Source organism: Myotis lucifugus, unplaced genomic scaffold (genome assembly GCF_000147115.1).
Source record: "Myotis lucifugus unplaced genomic scaffold, Myoluc2.0 scaffold_176, whole genome shotgun sequence".
NCBI classification, from domain to species: domain Eukaryota; kingdom Metazoa; phylum Chordata; class Mammalia; order Chiroptera; family Vespertilionidae; genus Myotis; species Myotis lucifugus.
This window is the reverse complement of record NW_005871224.1, coordinates 1,540,206-1,558,726: the sequence shown is the minus strand read 5'-3', so window position 1 is coordinate 1,558,726 and position 18,521 is coordinate 1,540,206. Positions and strand designations below refer to the sequence as shown.

At 52.4% G+C, this 18,521-nt stretch overlaps 1 protein-coding gene across 1 annotated transcript in view; it reads right to left on the bottom strand.

The window, feature by feature from the left end:
- Positions 1–18,521, bottom strand: part of CIITA (class II major histocompatibility complex transactivator) — a 53,326-nt gene continuing 34,805 nt past the window's right edge. The window contains 16 exon segments of the mRNA XM_014462275.2: positions 1–121; positions 915–1,011; positions 1,715–1,798; positions 1,978–2,061; positions 4,512–4,598; positions 6,849–6,941; positions 7,507–7,587; positions 10,468–10,539; positions 11,489–11,647; positions 12,537–13,516; positions 13,518–13,614; positions 13,616–14,183; positions 15,188–15,256; positions 15,807–15,962; positions 16,846–16,989; positions 17,449–17,601. Of these exon segments, the coding sequence (XP_014317761.1) occupies positions 936–1,011; positions 1,715–1,798; positions 1,978–2,061; positions 4,512–4,598; positions 6,849–6,941; positions 7,507–7,587; positions 10,468–10,539; positions 11,489–11,647; positions 12,537–13,516; positions 13,518–13,614; positions 13,616–14,183; positions 15,188–15,256; positions 15,807–15,962; positions 16,846–16,989; positions 17,449–17,601 (2,903 nt within the window). The 3' untranslated portion in view covers positions 1–121; positions 915–935.

The window sequence follows — 18,521 nt, the reverse complement described above, 5'->3', positions numbered from 1 at the left end:
GCAGGGCTGGGTGCCGGGACCCTGAGGCTCGTAGGATATGACCTGAGAAGAGCCGTGTCCACAGATAACCAGTTCAAGGTCCAGCGTGGTCCGTGTCCTCGGAGAAGGGTCGGTGGGGGGTCTGGAGAAGGGGTAGGTCAGGAAGCTTTAGGACACGTGGAGAGAGTGTTGTCGAGACTGGGGACAGAAGGGATGGTGGGAAGGGAGGACGAGACAGAGGGTTTGGAGGGGGACCGCACAGGTTGGAGGAGCAGGGAGGTGGGAGGACAGTCATCTGCCAGTGAGAGGCAGGGAGCACACAGAGCAAGTTCCGATCAGGACGATCGGAGACATGGGGCCACCAACAGGCTGACACAGCAGCACACAGGGTTTGGGAGTCCCCGAAGGAACATCTTCCCAATGCTAAGGCTGTGGGATGTGGACGGCCCCAGTCTCTAAGCCTGACCACAGGGAGGGTCCTCAGGGAGGGTCCTCAGGGCTCAAGCGACAAAACCTTTAGGACACCTCCACCGAGCCCAGCGCAGAGACAGGGAGGCCCTAGGTCAGTGATGGTGAACCTTTTGAGCTCAGCGTGTCAGCATTTTGAAAAACCCTAACTTAACTCTGGTGCCGTGTCACCTATAGAAATGTTTTGATATTTGCAACCATAGTAAAACAAAGACTTATATTTTTGATATTTATTTTATATATTTAAATGCCATTTAACAAAGAAAAATCAACCAAAAAAATGAGTTCGCGTGTCACCTCTTACACGCGTGTCATAGGTTCGCCATCACTGCCCTAGGTGGTGTATGGTCCAGGGGTGGTCACCCACATCCCACCTGCTGTCCTGTCCACTTTTTGTGGATTCTGCCTTCCCAGGATGCTGACCCAAGGGGCCCTGTGGTGCTCCCCTCACAAACCTCCCCAGTTACCTTGTCCCAGGCCCAGTGGGGTCATCCCAGGCTGATCCGGGAGTCCAGCTGCTGCAGGTGTTCCAGGACACCAAAAGGGATGGTGGGTGTCCACAGCCTGCAGCGGGGCATGGGACACAGAGGCCAGGTTAGAGGGGCGAGCGTGACCTGAGCCCCCCACACGGCCGCTCCCAAATCTCTCATCAGCCGGGGACCTTGGGGACTTCCCAGCTGGCAAAACCAGACCAGTGTGGGGGTATGAGGACAGCAGAGGCCTAGGAACCCCAAAACCCCTTTCTTTAGACCTTTGGTTCTGATGCTGACTGGCTGTATGACCTCAAAAACGTTGGCTAAACTCTGTGCCTTATTCTTCTCAGCTGTAAAATGGGTCTATATGATCCACTGTATCCCTCTTAGAAGATGTAAGTGTTTATGTACATGAACGTGCTCTGAAAGTGTATAAAGTACCAGTATTGGACATTAGACATCATGGTGCTATAATAAAAAGTTTGAGCCATATGAAATTGCCGTTTTTGTAGGTCAACATGGTTTATACAGGCAATTTCGTATTGTTCAACCCAACATATTAAGCATTTTAATTTACCAAGTACTGTGCTAACTGCTTTTTAAGTCTTGTCTAATTTAAACCTCACAAAACTGCTTGGGGGCAAATATTATTACCACTGCCCTTTTACAGATGAAGAAGCTGAGGCCAGAGGGGTGACGTGTCCTGCTTGCCCAAGGCCACTCGTTGGTGACAGGCAGAGCAGGATTTGAGCTCAGGACTCACGGAACCACCCAGCTGGGCCACTGAGACTTACGCCAGTGTCTCCACATCAGGGCACTTTCTCAGGCTGGCCGCCAGCTGCTGGGCCCCGGCAGCTGTGAACTTGTTGTACTGGACACTGGGGGGAGAAAAACCCATCCTGGGGCCTGGCCCTCGGGACCATCCAGCCCCAGCCCAAGGCCACCACCACACGCTCGACAACCAGACCACAACCCATTCCTGCCGGTGATGCCAGAGGGAACCCCCGTCTCCGCAGGCCCTCGCGCTACCACCCACTGCTCAGGTTCCCATACTCACTCCAGCACCCGCAGGGACTCCATGTCCGGAAGCACGTGTGCCAGGCTCTTGGCTCCCACGTCACAGATGCAGTTATTGTACAAGCTGCCGGAAACAGAAGACAGGCACGGGCTGGGTGCAGGGGGTCAGGGCCCAGGGGGATCCGCACCCCTCTGGGATTACTGCCCCACTTTACAGGGGGCAAACTGAGGCCCAGAGAGATGAGGCCACTTCTCCATGGTCATACAGTGAGTCCAGGGAAGCAGCAGGACTGAGAAGCGGTAGCTTCCGTGCTGAGACTTCAGTTCAAATCCCAGTTCTGCCATCTGCTGCCTATGTGACCTTGGGCAAATTGCTTAACTCCTCTGTGGCTCAGTTTGCTCTTCCATAAAATGGGCATGATGGAGTCGCTGTGAGGAGGAGTAAATGAGTTAATGCTGGTATAACATAGAACCGCCCCAGCATGTGGAATGAACTAAATGTTAGCTGCGGTTATTTCACCTCCCAGGATGGGTTGTGAGGGTGAAATGAGTTACTGTAGAAGGTATGACCGGCACTGGGCTGGCTCAGGTTTCTGTGGTGTAGTCACGGTCACCATCTGCAGTGTTGAAAATAGCACGACGGATGTCACTGAGGCTGACTTAAGCTGTACACTCATTACTAAGCATCCTTTTAACAAGCCAGCTACTGCCGTGGTTCTAATCTCAAGGACATGACTTTGCCATGACAGCCTCGGGGCTACACTGCGGGGCTGCATGTAAAAGCAGCAGGTCTACACTGCAGCGAAGTAGATTCAGACTAAACTCCAGCATCCCCTGATGTCATGACTTGGCTGCTGCCAGGACAGGCACCAGGCAAGGGGCTTTGCAGTCTGTGTCTGGGGCAGGTCTTAGAACCCAGGAGGCCCATATTTCATTCGTGCCAAGAAGCACATGTTCATATATTTGAATATTACTGAGATCAGGATCTAATAATCAGTGGGGTTTTGTCCTCTGAAAGATGTCTTACAACAAATAGCATCTTAGATTCCACGACATGAGGTTTCTTTAAGCATCAGTCGGATCAGGTGTCACCTCCATAGGCCCCACCTGCTTCTTCCTTCACCGTTGAAAAACTCCAAACCCCCTCCTCACCTACGAGGGCTTCTATGCATGATCTGGCCTCCACTTGCCTCTCCCACCTTATCACCCAGCCTCTGTCCCTCATTCACTATGTCCAACCACAGGGGACCTCCTGGCGCTCAAAGACCCAACCTCTTTCCTACCCCGGCCTTTGGATCTGCCGTTCCCTCTTTTTGGAATGCTTTTCTCCTAAAGCGGCCCATGGATGGGGGATGGTCACCTCCTCAGAGGTTTCCTGACCTCTCTGGTGAACTCAGTATTCCCTGTTGTAACTCCTGGGCCTCGGTTAGTTTCCTTCCCAGCATAAATCACTATTTTATTTATGCATATGCTTACTTGCTTATGTAAGAAACTTGAAAGCAAGAACCACACCTGTTTTGCTCGTAGTTGTATCTCTAGCTCCTAGCACAGGCTGGCCCATGGTTGATGTGAGAGAATATTAGATGCCCTGCACAACTCTATAGGGTACCAATCACATAGACTAGGAATTGCACAGTACACAACCTATACAGCTGTACCCAGTGGTCCTGAATGGAAGGATAAAGAATGGATACTTCGGTAACTCGACGAACCAGATGCCATCTCCCCTGGGAATTTGACTCTGGCTGTCCTTGGCATGGGCTGAGGGCTGGGGAAGGAGAGGGAATTCCTCCCAGCCTGGTGAGGGAGGACAGCTGGCAATGCTGAGCTGGTCCAAGCTCTCAGTCCCTCACCAGGGTTCAGGCTGGAAGAAATCAAAAGCAAGAGGTGCTATACCAAGAACCACCACAAGGTGGCAGTATAGGCACTGGCTGGTGTATGAGTGAGAAGAGCCAGCCAAGGCTGAGAGTGGTCAGCCTTCTAGAAATCAACACCCCTCTTGCCCCTGTGGCTTAGTGGTTGAGTGTGGACCTATGAACCAGGAGGTCACGGTTCAATTCCTGATCAGGTCACGTGCCTGGGTTTCGGGCTTGATCCCCAGTAGGATTCATGCAGGAGGCAGCTGATCAATGATTCTCTCTCATCATTGCTGTTTCTATCTATCTCTCCCTTTCCCTTCCTCTCTCTGAAATAAAATAAAATAAAAAGGCTCTAGAGAAAGCTCAGTCCTCCATCCCCTGGGAGAAGAGAATCAATATGTATTGTGCCCTGGGCCCAGCATTGCATCAAGGGCTTTCCATAGGGCATTGGGATGGTACCCATTTTCCAGATGAAGAAACAGAGGCATTGCCCAACCAGGGGTTTGTGTTCATATTGGATTTTAGATGGGTACCACCACCACCACCACCCCTTTGCCCCGCCCCCCCCCCCCCCCCCCCGCAAGTTGTGCAACTCTGACACAGCAGAACAGCCTGCAGGGACTGCCTCCAGGGTCCCAGTGTAGGACTTTGCAGCTGGTACAAAGGGGGCTCTCTGCCCTCCCCCGGCCCACCAGCTCAGCGGGGCCCCACTCACCTCAGCCTGAGGAGGGATGCAGCCAGTGAGGGCAGGGCCTTGGCGAGCTTGCAGGCGCCCACATCCGTGATGTTGTTCTGGGACAAGCTGCAGGGACACAGCAAGAGGGCCAACCTTGTACACCCCTCCCCACTACCTGCCTTCCCTGGGACAGAACTGAGAAACTCGCTTCTGCACAGGGTGGCCCAGAGCAGCTAAGACAGGACAATGACCTCAAGGAGAGCTGTGGGTCATCAACTGTGAAGGGCACGTGGGTAGACTGGTGGTAACTCTTAATAAATAAAAGGATACTGCTAGGCCCTGTGGCTGAGTGGGATGATGGGGGTGAGGATGCACAAGAGAGAGCGCTTTCCTGCCCTCACCTGTTTTATGATTTTATAGCATCCCCTTTGAATGACTGTTTAAAAATATATATCTTTATTGATTTCAGAAAGGAAGGGAGAGGTAGAGAAAGACAGAAACATCACTGATGAGAGAGAAACATTGATTGGCTGCCTCCCGCAGGCCCCCCACTGGGGATCAAGACCGCAACCCAGGCCCTGGCCGGAATTGAACCCGGGACCCTTCAATCTGCAGGCCTACACTCTGTCCACTGAGCCAAAATGGTGAGGGCCCCTTGGGATGACTTTTCAGCTCTGTAACTAAGTAAGTGTTCATGTTATTTGTCTGATGGATGTGGGCTCCACAAGGCAAGGGGCCTGGTTTGTTTTTTGTTCATTACTGTATTCCTGCTGTGCTTAGAGTAACGCCACGCACATAGTAGGTGCTCAATAAAAAGTTAAGTAGGGCGGTGAAATGAAGGAAAGAGAGGGGAAGGGAAAAGAGGGAGGGATGGACGGGAAAAAGGGAGGAGAAAAGAAAAGAAGGAAAAGAAGGAAGGAAGGACTAAAAGAGAAATCTGGCTTACTCACAGTGTTACCTAGAACACTATAAATTACTTTGAGAAGTCTCAGTATCTTATAATCAAGGAAATGCCTAAGTGAATTCTGGTGAATTCTGTGGCCATCCTAATCATGGTTATGAAGTGGGGCGTGGATAAATTTTGATGATACCATCTATGTTCAGTAAAAAGAAAAATATCATATCGATCTTCTTGTATCATATCCATCTCCTATTTCCCGAAGCACAGAATAGCTTTTATTGTTAATCACCCCAGGATATTTTTTCTATTGATTTTTAGGAAGAGTGGAAGAGAAGGGGAAAGACAGAGAGAGAAACAATGATGTGAGAGAGACACATCAATTGGTTGCCTCCTGCAAGAGCCCTCACCAGGGGCCCGTCCAGGGAGGAGCCTGCAACCAAGGTACGTGTCCTTGACTGGAATTGAACCTAGAACCATTTGACTAGGACCCAGAATAGTTTAAAAAAATAAAAATATACTATTTTGATAATGTTTTACTGATAAATCCTAATCTATCTCTCCTATTTCACCTCCAGGGTAATTTTCTGTCACTAAACATTGTTTACTTTTATTACTATCCTATATAATAAAAGGGTAATATGCAAATTGACCCTAATGGCAGAACGACCAGGAATGACTGGCCACTATGACATGCACTGACCACCAGGGGGCAGATGCTCAATGCAGGAACTGCCCCCTTGTGGTCAGTGCGCTCCCACTGGGGGAGCTCCGCTCAGCCACAAGCCAGGCTGATGGCTGTGAGCACAGTGGCGGTGGCAGGAGCCTCTCCTACCTCCTCGGCAGCGCTAAGGATGTCCAACTGCCAGCTTAGGCCCGTTCCGCCAGGGAGCAGGCCTAAGCTGGCAAGTGGACATTCCCTGAGGGCTCCCAGGCTACCAGAGAAATGTCTGACTGCCAGCTTAGGCCTGATCCCCCAGGGAGCAGGCCTAAGCCGGCAGGTGGACATCCCCCATGGGATCCTGGACTGCGAGAGGGCTCAGACAGGGCTGAGGGACTCCCTCCCGGGCCCCCTCCCCCGCACCCTGCCAGTGCATGAATTTTCATGCACAGGGCCTCTAGTATACTTTATAATTATGGCTTTATTTGTTTGTTTGCTTGTTTATTGTGTCTTCTCACTAGAAGACTCCTGAGGTCAGGGATGTTGCTTATTTTGTTTAAAGCTGGATCTCTGGGGCCTAGAATGGAGCCTGCACACATTAGGTGCTCCTTAAATATTTGTTGATTAAATTAAGAAATGATTGGATGCATGAATGATTACATAAAGGAATGAATGACTGAAAGGACAAATGAAGGGATGGATGGATGAATGATTATGTGGATCAATGACTGGAGGATGGATAAGTGAATGAAAGAATAAAAAAGCCAGCCCGCCTTGAGGGAAAATGGAGCAAGAAGGGCAGGCCCAGCCCACTTACTTGAGCGTTTCCAGGGCCTTCAGCCGAGGGAAGGTGGCTGAAAGCTGCGCGACACCCTCATCCCCGATCTTGTTCTCGCTCAGCGAGTCCAGGCTGCAGGTGAAATCAGATGGGGGGGCCATCAGCCAGGGAAGTCACCTGACCTTTCCCCTCCCTCCAACCCATCTGGGGCCTCCTCCCATCCCCCACCCCTGGACACACCAGAGCAGATATCTATCTGCTCCTGAGCTTTTGAGAGGGAGTCTTCATCACCCAGGGGCACCAATCAGCCAGCCAGGCGACAAGGTTGTAGTTCTCAACAGACCCAAATCCCTATTTTGCTTCCTGGGAGCCCTCACAAGTTTGGGCAACTTCCTGGCAACCTCTTGGGCCTCGATTATACCGTGGGATCCTGCTCTCTGACCCTGCTTCTCTGTGGACTGCTGGGAGCACACGTGAGGGGAAGAGTTTCAAAGGTCATAAAAGGTTTCGACTTAAAAAAAAGGGGGGAGGGGGAATTGCCATCTGTTGTCACTTCCCTAAAGTGGGGTCATCTGGTCACTCACACCAGCCCTGTAAAGGAAGCAGCAGGACAAAGAGACACAAACTCACACAAACAGGGGCAGGGTTTGGGGGCTCCAAAGCCTGAGTCACAGGTGGCTCTGGGGTCTGTACTCACTCCAGATGCTGGAGGGAGGAGAAGGCCTCCAGGATCCTCACCAGTTTGGGGAAAGCCTGGGGGCCCGCGACAGGGCCCAGCCTAGGAAGCAAAGAGCAGAGGTAAGACCCTGAAACAGTCACGGTCCCTCAATTCAGCCTCAGGGTGGGGTACAGACAGGGCACAGAAGGCAGGCCCGTCTGAGGCCTCCTCCCCTACCCTGACTTTCCTCCCCCTAGTCCCATCAAGTGGGACCCCAAATCTGCTCTAAGATTTCAAAGCCCCTCAAGTGGCCACCTGGGGGCTCCCCACCTTTCATCTGGGTGGGTTCTCACTCCTGCCTACATCTACATGCACTCTTCTCCTGCCCTGGCCTGGTTCCCAAATGCTGACTTGAGGACCACTACCAGTCCCAAGAAAGATGGTTTGCTTATTTCCACTTTAATAACAAACAGAAGAGTTTCTGGAGCACTTATTACGTGCCAGGAACACAGCGTGTCCTTCACTCAGACTAGATCTCACTGAATTCCACAATGACTCTGAGCTAAGAGCAATTCTTGTCCCCATTTTACAGGTGGGAACTGGAGGCACAGAGAGGTTAACTAACTCACGGAGGCCACCTAGCCTGGATGGTCATTTAGACTAGACTTTGAGAGAATGAGAAAAATAAAGACAATGGAGGGCTGCTTTGTTTTAAGATATGGTAAACATAGAACAGCCCTTTATTCTGAAATTATGGTCTTTGGGCTTTTTTGCCATTAAAATGTTCGTTCTTTGATAAAACGATGGTGCCAGCAGGGGTTATTTGCTTGTTTGAATGAATTATACTTGATAAAAATTAAGATGGTAACTGCACATAGCCACTCAGATTCACTCTGAAATATTGTGTCTTTGAAACCCCAAAGTTTGGGAACCACTAGCCTCTGAGAAAGGCCATGAGATAGAAGTCCAGAATCTGATTTGAGCCGAGGACCTGCCGCTTCCCTTCTCTGGGGCCTTTTGGGCAAATCCGTTCACCTCTGCACCTCAGTCTCCTAAAATTTAGCTCTAACCTTCTGAGGTTTTTAGGATTAAGGGATTCATTCATCAAATATTGATTATTGGCCTCCTGGGTGCCAGGCCCATAGAGCCCACCACGGAGACAGCCGTGAACAAATCAGGCAAAAATCCTTGCTCTTGTGGAGCTGACATTCCAGTGGGTAAGACAGATAATCAAAGATATTGGTTATGCCCTTCAGGAGTGGCTCAGTGGTTGAGTGTTGACCTATGGACCAGGAGGTCAGGGTTGGAGTCCCCAGCAGGGGGCGTGCGGGAGGCAGCCAATCAATGATTCATCATTAATGTTTTATTTCTCTCTCCCTCTCCCTTCCTTTCTGAAATCAATGAAAATATATATATTTTAAAAATATTGGTATACTATCTGGTGTGGGGAACAATACATGATATGGGGTGGAATTTTACTTTTAAAAATGGGGTCAGTAATCAATAAAGAAAAAAATGGGGGTCAGAAAAGGCCTCACTCAGTGAGAACTAGAAGACAGTGAGGGCGCCGGCCATATAGCTATCTGGGGAAGAGTGTCCTGGGCAGAAGGCACAGCCAATGCCAAGACCCAGAGGCTGGGCCGTGTTTTGTAAGGTTGAAAACCAGGAAGGAGACCCATCTGACTTGAGTGGAGTGAGCAAGGGAGGGAGTGTAGGAGGTCAGGTGAAGAGGTAAGTGAGCGCTGAATCAGAGAAGAACCCTGTCTACAAGGCAGAGCCTCTGCAGGACTTTCAGCGTCCAAGCAGTCTGACCTCTGTGGGTAGGTGAGGCCTACAGTGTGCCTGGAACAGTGGCTGCCAGTCATGCACCCACAATATTTTTTCTTCCTTCCTTCCTTCTTTCCTCAGAACTGCTCAGGGCTTCCGGCCTCCAGGTGGCCTGTGTCCTGGTTCTGGGCTGTTCCACCCCATGGCTGCTGTTCCCTCCAAGCACAGTTCCGATCTTGAACTAGGGGCTTTTTAAGCTGAAAATAATTCAAAGCTAGAGGAGCCCTTGGTGATTGTTTTCACACATTTCCTCTTTTCAACAATATTTTTATCTCTGCACAAATTTAGCAACTTGTCTCTGATTGAAACAAGAAACGCCCCCCCCCCCCGCTTTTTTTTCTGGGCGCAGGGGGAGCAGTGACCAGGAGAAGCAGACAGCTTGTGGGTGGCCAGCTGGGAGGGAACCTTGGGCAAGTTACTCAACCTCACTGGGTCTCAGTTTCCTCATCTGTAAAATGGGAAAGATAATGACTATCTCCCAAAGTAGCTCTTGAAATTAGTGAAATTATATAATATATAAGATGTGCTGAGTACACTGTAGGCGTTTAATAAGTCCTTCCTAATTGTTAGATGATTTTAGATTCCCTTACTATGACCAAACACGAATTTGGCTTTTTCCTTTGTTGGAGCAAAAGCCAGGCTACACTGACTTCTGTGACTCTGCACAAGCAATTTACATTCTCTAGGCCTCAGTGTTTGCATCTGTACAATGGGGAGGTAATAACAATACCTCTGCCCTGTGTGGCCTCCCCACATGCTCATGCCCACTCCTCTCTCAAGGTTTATTGCTTTAATCACCTCCTCCAGGAAGTCCCCTGGCCTCCCCCACATCTGCACTCTCACAATCCTGGAGTTTCCTGCCACTTATTTCAGCAGGTGGCAACGGTCTCTTTACACTAGGCTGCAAGCTCATTGAGGACAGTGGCCTTGTTCACCTGAGCAGGTCTGTTGAATGAATGAATTCAAATAAGCATGTTTGCCAGGAAATGAGCCAATTATCTTCACTAGCCCAGGAAGGGCCAACCCCCAGCTGTGAGAAGCTAGTTTCCAGAGGGGTGGGGTGAGAGGGTAAGAATAATTCTGGGGACCCATCTCCATTCTGGTGGCACAAGCCCAGCTAATGCTGGAGAAGAAACCCCATGGGGACCCGAGACAATCCACCCCTTTGCTTACGCAAACTCCAGCTTCTTTAGGTCCCTGATGGCGGGGAGTTCCCCGGCTATGTCTTCTGAGGAACTTCTTGTCCTGGAGAGAAGGAACAATGTTAGGGGGGAGCAAGCTCTCTGCCTGTTGCTGAGCCCCTACCTATGTGTCCTAAGATGCCTGCCCCAATGCCCAAAATTCCCCCCAAAGATTGCCTTTCTTGTGGCTACAGATGCCCCCTATTAAAATATAAAACCTGAGACAGGACGTTATTAAGGCATTACTGTGTGTGCCATGGCAAAGCCCAGAGTGGGCACTTCCCAGACCCATCCCAGGCAGCACGGAGTATGTGCTCAGACAATGCATGATGATGGCATGACTGAAAGACAGTTGTCCTGTGGCCAAGTTTCCTCTGCTCTCTGGACTTTAGAGCGCTGCTCTCTATAAAATGGGTATGATACTGGTCCTGGCTGCCTTGAAAGGTGGCCGGAGGTGTCCCTTCTGTTACTGGCTGCAGAAGGCAGCTCAGCTTATTAAAATCTCTTAGCAAAGCCCTAGCCGGTTTGGCTCAGTGGATAGAGCGTCGGCCTGCGGACTGAATGGTCTCAGGTTCGATTCTGGCCAAGGGCATGTACCTTGGTTGCGGGCACATCCCCGGTGGGGAGTGTGCAGGAGGCAGCTGATCGATGTTTCTCTCTCATCGGTGTTTCTCTCTCAATCTTTCTAGCTCTCTGTCCCTCTCCCTTCCTCTCTGTGGAAAATCAATAGAATATATTTAAAAAAAATTTTTTTAAATCTCTTAGCAAAGAAGAGTACGCACATCCCTGGCTTTAGCTGAGAGAATGAGGTACATGATGGCGAGTTTTGTACGGGACCAAGTGAAAGTTCTCGGGGCTCTGCATTGAGAGATTCTGGTAGCTGTGGCCCAGGGCGAGGGCCCGGGATGCCCCAAAGGAGAGGGCCTTGGAAGTGCTAGTGGCAAACTTGATCTCAGGTCCTATAGGCCTTCCACTTGCATGGCCTGGACCACTTCCCTCCCCTTCCCTCTCACCTCTGGATCTGCACAAGGTTGCCCAGGTCTTCCACGTCCTTCATGGAACTGGCTTTGAAAGGCTCAATAGTGAACTTCTCTTCTACCGCCTGGAGTAGCTTGGCCTCCCCATGCTGTTGCAGGGACTCCCACAGCCCCACCGTGTCACTCAAGGCGGCCCTGTGGAGGGAAGGCCTCAGACCCATGCACAGTGACAGGGCTAGACCATAATGAAGGGGCAGCTTCATGAAGGGACCTCCTACGTAACCAGATACTTTCCTCTCTCAGCTTAATCCCTACCTCCTCCAGAAAGCCTCAATGACCACTCCAGCCCTTACTGATTTTTTTTTCCAAATCTCTGAGTGGTTTTGTTTCCCCTTTTGCTTTGACTACTAGGAAGCTCAGTGCTAAATTCTTGATTGAACCACTACAATGATGTAGGACCTTACAGCTTGGGTAAAGCCTATTTATGGGTAAGGTGGGAGGGAGTCTCTAGAGATTAGGCTGAAGTGATGAAACAGATCACAGAAGGATTTAAATGAACCAAATTCAGGAATTTAAACTTTTTTCTGAAGGTACTGGGATACTTCTAAAGAATTGTAAGTATGACCAGATTCAAGTTCTGGGAAGATTGCTCTGATGGTTAAATATAGTGAAGTGGAAGAGGAGAGAATGGATGTAAGTATGGAAGTTGAGGGAAGGCTGTGGCTTTAATCCAATCATGACAGAATGGTGGCTTGATCAGGGGTGGAGAGAAAACAAATATGAACCTCAATCAGTCTTAGATTCTAGACACGGCCCAGTGCCTGGCCTATGGGCACCTTCAAATATTGGTTGAAAGAATGAAGCTGTCCCTCACTGGGTGTATGGATGATCTTGGCAAACTGCTGGCCCTCTCTGAACTTCAGCTTCATCTTAATAATGGAGGGAATCACTCTGCCCGCCTCCCCACCCCGCCCCTGGCTGCTGTGCATACTACAGGAGACCCCACAGCATGAACTCAGCATGGGAGCAAGACCACAGCAGGTGCTCAATGCAAAGAAGCCGCCTCCCTATCCCCTGACCCCACCTGAACTGGGTGACACAGCTGAGTCCCACGAGACTCCTGAGTCCAGAGGGGTCAATGCCAGTCCTGCGGAGGTCCAGGGAAAAGTCACGGCCCGCTGTCTCCAAGGTCCTGCCCAGGATGTGGGTGTCCGGAGGTGTGAGCCGGGTACCCAGGAAGGAGAGGTTGGCGGGGAGCCCCTGCACCACATGCTGCCAAAGGCCAGCGTTCAATGCCTCATGAGTACAATGCAGCAGCTCCAGCAGCCGCCTGGCCTGCAGCAACCCTGGCTGCAGCCGCTTCAGGTACTTGGTGAGCGCCTTCTGCTTCCCATCCACCACACTGGCCACCACCGGCCCGGCCAGGGCTCCCAGGCAGCGGGCATGAGGCTGGAAGACCAGCCCGGCCAGAAAGCGCGGCATGCCCTCCAGCCAGTTGTCATAGGGCCTCTTCTTCCTCGGGGTCAGTGCCAAGTACTGCGGCAGCTCCTTGTCCTTGATCTCACTGCTCAGGGCCAGCCACAGGGCCGCCAGGAAGCACTGCAGGAGGAAGCTGGGGAAGGCCAGCTCGGTCTCTGAAGCCCCAGGGCAAGGCTGCACCAAGCCTTTGGCCACAGCCCAGGCCCTCACCTTCTCTGGGAGCTGGTCCTCCCGCAGGGCGCTGTGGTGTCTGCGGCCCAGCTCCCAGGCCAGCCTGGCCACGGTCTCCAGGGCCCCAGGGGGGCTGTCACGGACCGCTGGGCCTAGGAGGCCAACATAGAGTCCTGTAAGTGTGGAAGGCAGCTCGGCCTCCTCTCCCAGCTCCAGGAGGGCCTCCGAGAGCTGGCACACGGCCCGGCACACAGTGGGACTGTGGCTGTGACTGAGAAGAAGGGGCTGGCCCCGGAGGAGCGCCACGGCTCTTTCCTGCTGGTGAGTGGCCCCCAAATGTTCAAAGTAGCGCTCCACGTAGGTCTCAGCCTGCTGGGCGGAGAAGCCGGCCATCTGGAACAGGGTGTCCGCCTTTGCTCAGGCTCTGAGCCAGGCGGCCCCGGAACCGGGCTGTGACCAGCAGGGTGCAGCCTCGTAGCAGCTGCGCTGAGGAGGCGGCCAGCAGCCCTCGAGGGAGCTGGGCTCTCCGCCGACATGGGTCCACATGTACTGGGCAGGAGGCCGTCTTGGGCTTCGAGCTCCTCAAAGGCATCCAGGATGAGCAGGAGGCGGTCAGGCCTCCTCAGGATGTGACCAAAGACCTCACTGTCCCCCGGCAGTGGCTGTGGGCCCAGGGAGAAGAGCAGATCCTGCAGGCGGTAGGTGTCCCCTGGTCGGTCCAAACAGCGGCAGGGCAGGTAGAAGACAAAGTCGTACTGTGGCAGCTGGCCACAGGCCCAGGCCCGGCTCACTGCCCGGGCCCAGTGGCTCTTCCCCTGTCCTGCCTTGCCCAGCACAGCAATCACCTGTGTCTCACGCAGTCGCCGGCAGTCGCTAGCAGCAAGCAGCACCCCAGCCAGACCCTCTCGGGCTGGCTGCTGCTCTGCCCAGTCCAGGATGACCAGTTCCCTCTCCAGGCTCTTGCTGCTGCTCCTCTCCAGCCGGGCCCTCATCAAGTCCACCTCCACCAGGATGTCTTCCGGGCCCGCAGGCTTGGCCTGGTACTTGTCCCGTAGTGAACGGCAAAACTGCTCCACACACTCTGCAAAGCCAAGGGATGTGTGGGGTGAGGGGAGGATGCTAGTGGCAGGACTGGCCACCAGGAGGGCAGCCAAGAGGCCAGCCTGGCCACCATCACTAGCTTCTTCATTTGTACTCCACACAATCTTTACCAACTACCTTCTTTATTAGCTGCCTCGTTGTTACCTAAATACAGTGGGGCCTTGACTTATGAGTGTCCCGACTAACGAGTTTTTTGAGATACCAGCTGTCTCTCTGCCGATTTTTTGCATTGAGTTGATAGAGTAATTTGAGTTAACGAGCTCCTTAACAAGCTCGGTCTCGGAACGAATTAAACTCGTAAGTCAAGGCCCCACTGTACTCATTCATTCCCTCATCTTCTCACTCATTTACCTTTCCACTCCTTCATTTACTCACTAACCTCCTTCTATATTCACTCACAATAGGGAGGACATTGGTGGGGTGTTAAGAGTTAAGATTGTGAAATCCAGGTGTCTGGTTCAAATCCCAGCTCCACCACTTATTAGTGTATCTTGAGCATGTTATATACCTGCTATGCCTCAGTTTCCTCATCTGTAAAATGGGGGTAATATGAGGGTTGTTTGTGATGTTAATGATTTAATATAGAAGAGTACTTGGAACAGAGTAAGCACTTAACTAACTTGCCTATTCACTATTTGCTCTTCCATTCTCACCTTCTATCCAATACTCATCATCAATTTCTTCCATCCCCTCACTCAGTCACCCACTCTTCTTTCATTCATTCTCTCAACCTTGCAAACAAGATGCAGCACTAGTGTGGGCTTATTGAGGGGTAGGTCCTCAATAAGTATTAGTTAAGTTTGAGTGCCAGAATGAATGCTGATATGATGCAGAATCAAATGAGTGAATGAGTGAATGAATGAATGAATGAATGAGCATGCCAACATAAGCAGTTGAATAAATGTTGAGTGAATGAGTGAAGTAAAGCCAGATTTGGGCTCCCGCCTCCAACACCCAGGGCAGAGGGACCCTGCTACCACTCACCAGGATATTTTGGAAGCTTGCTGGAGACCTTGCGAACTGCCCGGCATTTGGTGGGGGACATCTCATCCTCTGGAGACGAAGAAGACGGTGTCAGAATTAGGGTGAGGAGTACGCTAGGGTCTTCCTCCCTCCGAGGCATTCAGTCCTCTGAGTATGCAGAAGCATGCAGAGGGTAGAGCCCACAAGGGCTGGGGGGCAAGGGGGTATCACAAGGTGGGGACTTGAGGTTGTATCCTGCTCAAAGATGTCTTCCTTTGGCCAGCTTTACTGTACTTTTAAACATTTTCGCCAATGTTTTTAAAAATCACAATACGTAAAAAATCAAGATTTTCAGATCCTGCTGACAATTCAGAAGATCTGGCCACACTGGGCTTTCCTGCCAGGCGAGAAGCTGGTAAAGGCTGGTGGCCTGGTTTAGGTGGGACATGGATTCTCCAGCTGTCCCCCTCGCCCACCCTCCCAGGCCCTCCACTCCCTGGACACCCTCCCGGCCCTGTTTACATAAACTCAGCCTGCTTGTCCCCGCAGGCAGCTGGGTGTGGGCCTGATTGTCTGCAGCAATTCTCCCCAGGGCCCGAATCCTGCTTCCAGTGCCTCTCACAGGCCCTGAGCCCCTTACCTGTTATGTTTGCACGGGAGGTCAGGGCTGGCTCCGGCATGCTGGGAAGGTCGGCTGCAGCCGGGGCGAAGGGGCTGGTGGAGCCAGGCCGGTCTGGGGACTTCGGGAGGCTGGGGATAGCTGGGCTGCTGGAAGGGGGTGCTTGGGGCATCTCGCCTACATTAGGTGGGAAGGAAATATAAGAACAACCGGATACCCTTGCAGGAACCCAACTGAGTCACCCCACCTCAGATCAGCCTGTGGGGCTTGGGAGTCTGGGGAGAGGAAAAGAGAACTTTCAAAGGACAACATTTCAGGATGGAGTTGAAGAAAAAGCTCTGGAGTGACATCTAGCGCCTGAAACCTTGGTTTCCCCATCTGTGAAACGGACACAATTAGCTCAGAGAGAGCTTAGGTCAGCGTTCATTTTCCTAGATGCCCCAAATGTCCCTCTGCTTCTGGGGCACCTGTGCTTATACATAAATTGGCAATGCGACCTTCAAAGGATGCTCTTCAATTGAGCGGAAGTGTACCCCTGGCCTCATTCTCTCTCCCGTCTCTGAGAGCCAAACATGCCTTCCCTTGGGCAATTCACAGCCCATCATTGTGGCCGACAGAATGGATCATTTTACTAATCACGAAACAAGGTAATTCAGGGAAAGCTGTGCAAGGATGCACACCAAACTGCTCACAAGGTTTTACTAAAAGAGTGAAGGAGAGACTCAGTGATCCTTATAAGCATCTCTTATTATTTGACTTTTTAATGTGTATGTATTGATGTTGTAGTTTTAAAATATAATAATGTTTAGTGGTGTGGGGAAAAGAAGGAAAAACAAAGGCATAGTGGGGAAAAGTGACACTTGAAGGCCACACAGCCATTCAGTGGGTCCCTCACCCAGACCCCCTTGGGAGCTCTGCTCCTCTACTTTGATTCTTGGGAAATGGGGACAGAGAGGAGGAAGGATCATGAAAGGGTTCTAGGCTGCACCTGCCACATGCCTGGGGAGGAGGGAGCAGTCAGGTAGCAGGGAGGGGGTGGGGCCAGGCCTCCCTCACTCACCTTGGTAGATGAGTATACTGGACACCTCTGTCCCGGCTCCTGAGATTTGCCAGAGCCCCTGGGGCAGAGCAGGCAGGGTGGGGATGATGTGGATGGACCCAGCAGGGAGACTCAGGCAGCTCAGCAAGGAACTGGAGGGGGGCGCTGCAAGAGACCAAGGCAGTGAGGTGCGACCCTCTGCAGCACCTGTGTTTGTGATCCTGTTTTGTGCTTATCTGATTAGTATCTGACTCTCTTCCTAAAGGGCTCCAATCTCCCGAAGAGCAGCAGCGGCGTCTGCCTTGCCCACGGCAGTGTCCCTGGCACCTGGCAGAGTGGCTGGCACAGAGAGGTGCTCCCTCCACAGTGGATGGATGCACTGGCTGGCGGGCGAGTTCTCTAACTGGTGGGGATTCCCTGCTGTGCCTCCCGGGGAAGGGGTTGGGGGGGTGGGGACATGTTTTCTGGCGCAGACTGAGCTGATGGGAACCCAGGATGGGACTGGCTGGGACGGGAGTGGGTGACACTGGCTGGGTTCCGGATTCTGTCCCTGGTGGGCCCTGCCTTCGTCACTCCTCTGGCACAGGGAGGGGGGAGCCCTCCTTCTCCCAGCCCCTCACCTACCAGGCGTCAGGACGGTTTCCTCCAGCTGGGTCTGGACGGATGTTGGCTCCTTGTTGAACAGAGCAGGGGGTGATGGGCAGGGCAGAGCTGAGGAGTCACTCACTGGCCCCACCAGGAAAGTGCCGGTCACCACGGGCGCAGTCAGGGGCTCGGCTGTGTGGAAGGCCGGGTTAGAGGCTGCGTGGGGTCTAAGTGGGTGCCTGGAGGGGCCTTCCTGGGGTAGGAGCGCTCTGGGAGCAGAGTAGATCTCTCTCCTGGCAGTTGGAGGAAACTCCCGTCTGCTTCTCAGCCCTGGGCAAAGCTGGTTTGATCAGCAACTACTCTGTGCCCAGCAGCCAGGCCCCTGTCCCCAGCCCTCTCCTGTGCCTGGGCCCTTAGAGCTTCCTGAATGGAGACTCGTGATGGCCCCATTGAGCCACTGAGGCAGGACAGACCTGTACGCAGGCTGCTGGCCCAGGGCCCTTCCACTTTCTACAGCCAGTCACAGAGCTCCCAAGGAGCCCCAAGCACTTCCCAAAGAGGAGTGGCTGTACCCCCATCAGACTGGGGCAGGGGTGTAATGGGGAGATCTAAGAGGTTAGAGACTTGCTTCCCCCATTTGATTGGGAGCTCCCTGAAGACAGGGACTGCTTCTCCATTATCCTGGGATCTTCATGGGCAGGACCCCTACCTCCCTGAGCTCAGGGACTAGGCTTCCTCCATCAGACCATGAGCCTTTCATTCCTCAGTCTGTTCCCCAGGGGCTGGTCTTTCCACCTTTGCAATAACAACTGGGTGGGAGGAGGGAGGTGGCGGGGCGGAGGGGGGGGGGGGGGGGCGCGGGACAGGGGAGGAAGCATCTGGTGGGGAAGATGGTGAGCTAGGAGGAAGAGGCTCACTGAAGCTTGGGGGCGGGAGGGCACGGGTGACTGACTGCACTCTGAAAGCAGCAGTGGAGCAAGGTCTCAGCTGTGACTCAGCATAAAGAAGAGGGATGTTAGGGAGGAGGCTTTGTAGAAGCTGAGTTTCCCAGCAGCCCTCGGACTATACAAGCTTTGGGATCAAAAACCTGTTTTTAATCCCAGCTCCCCCTC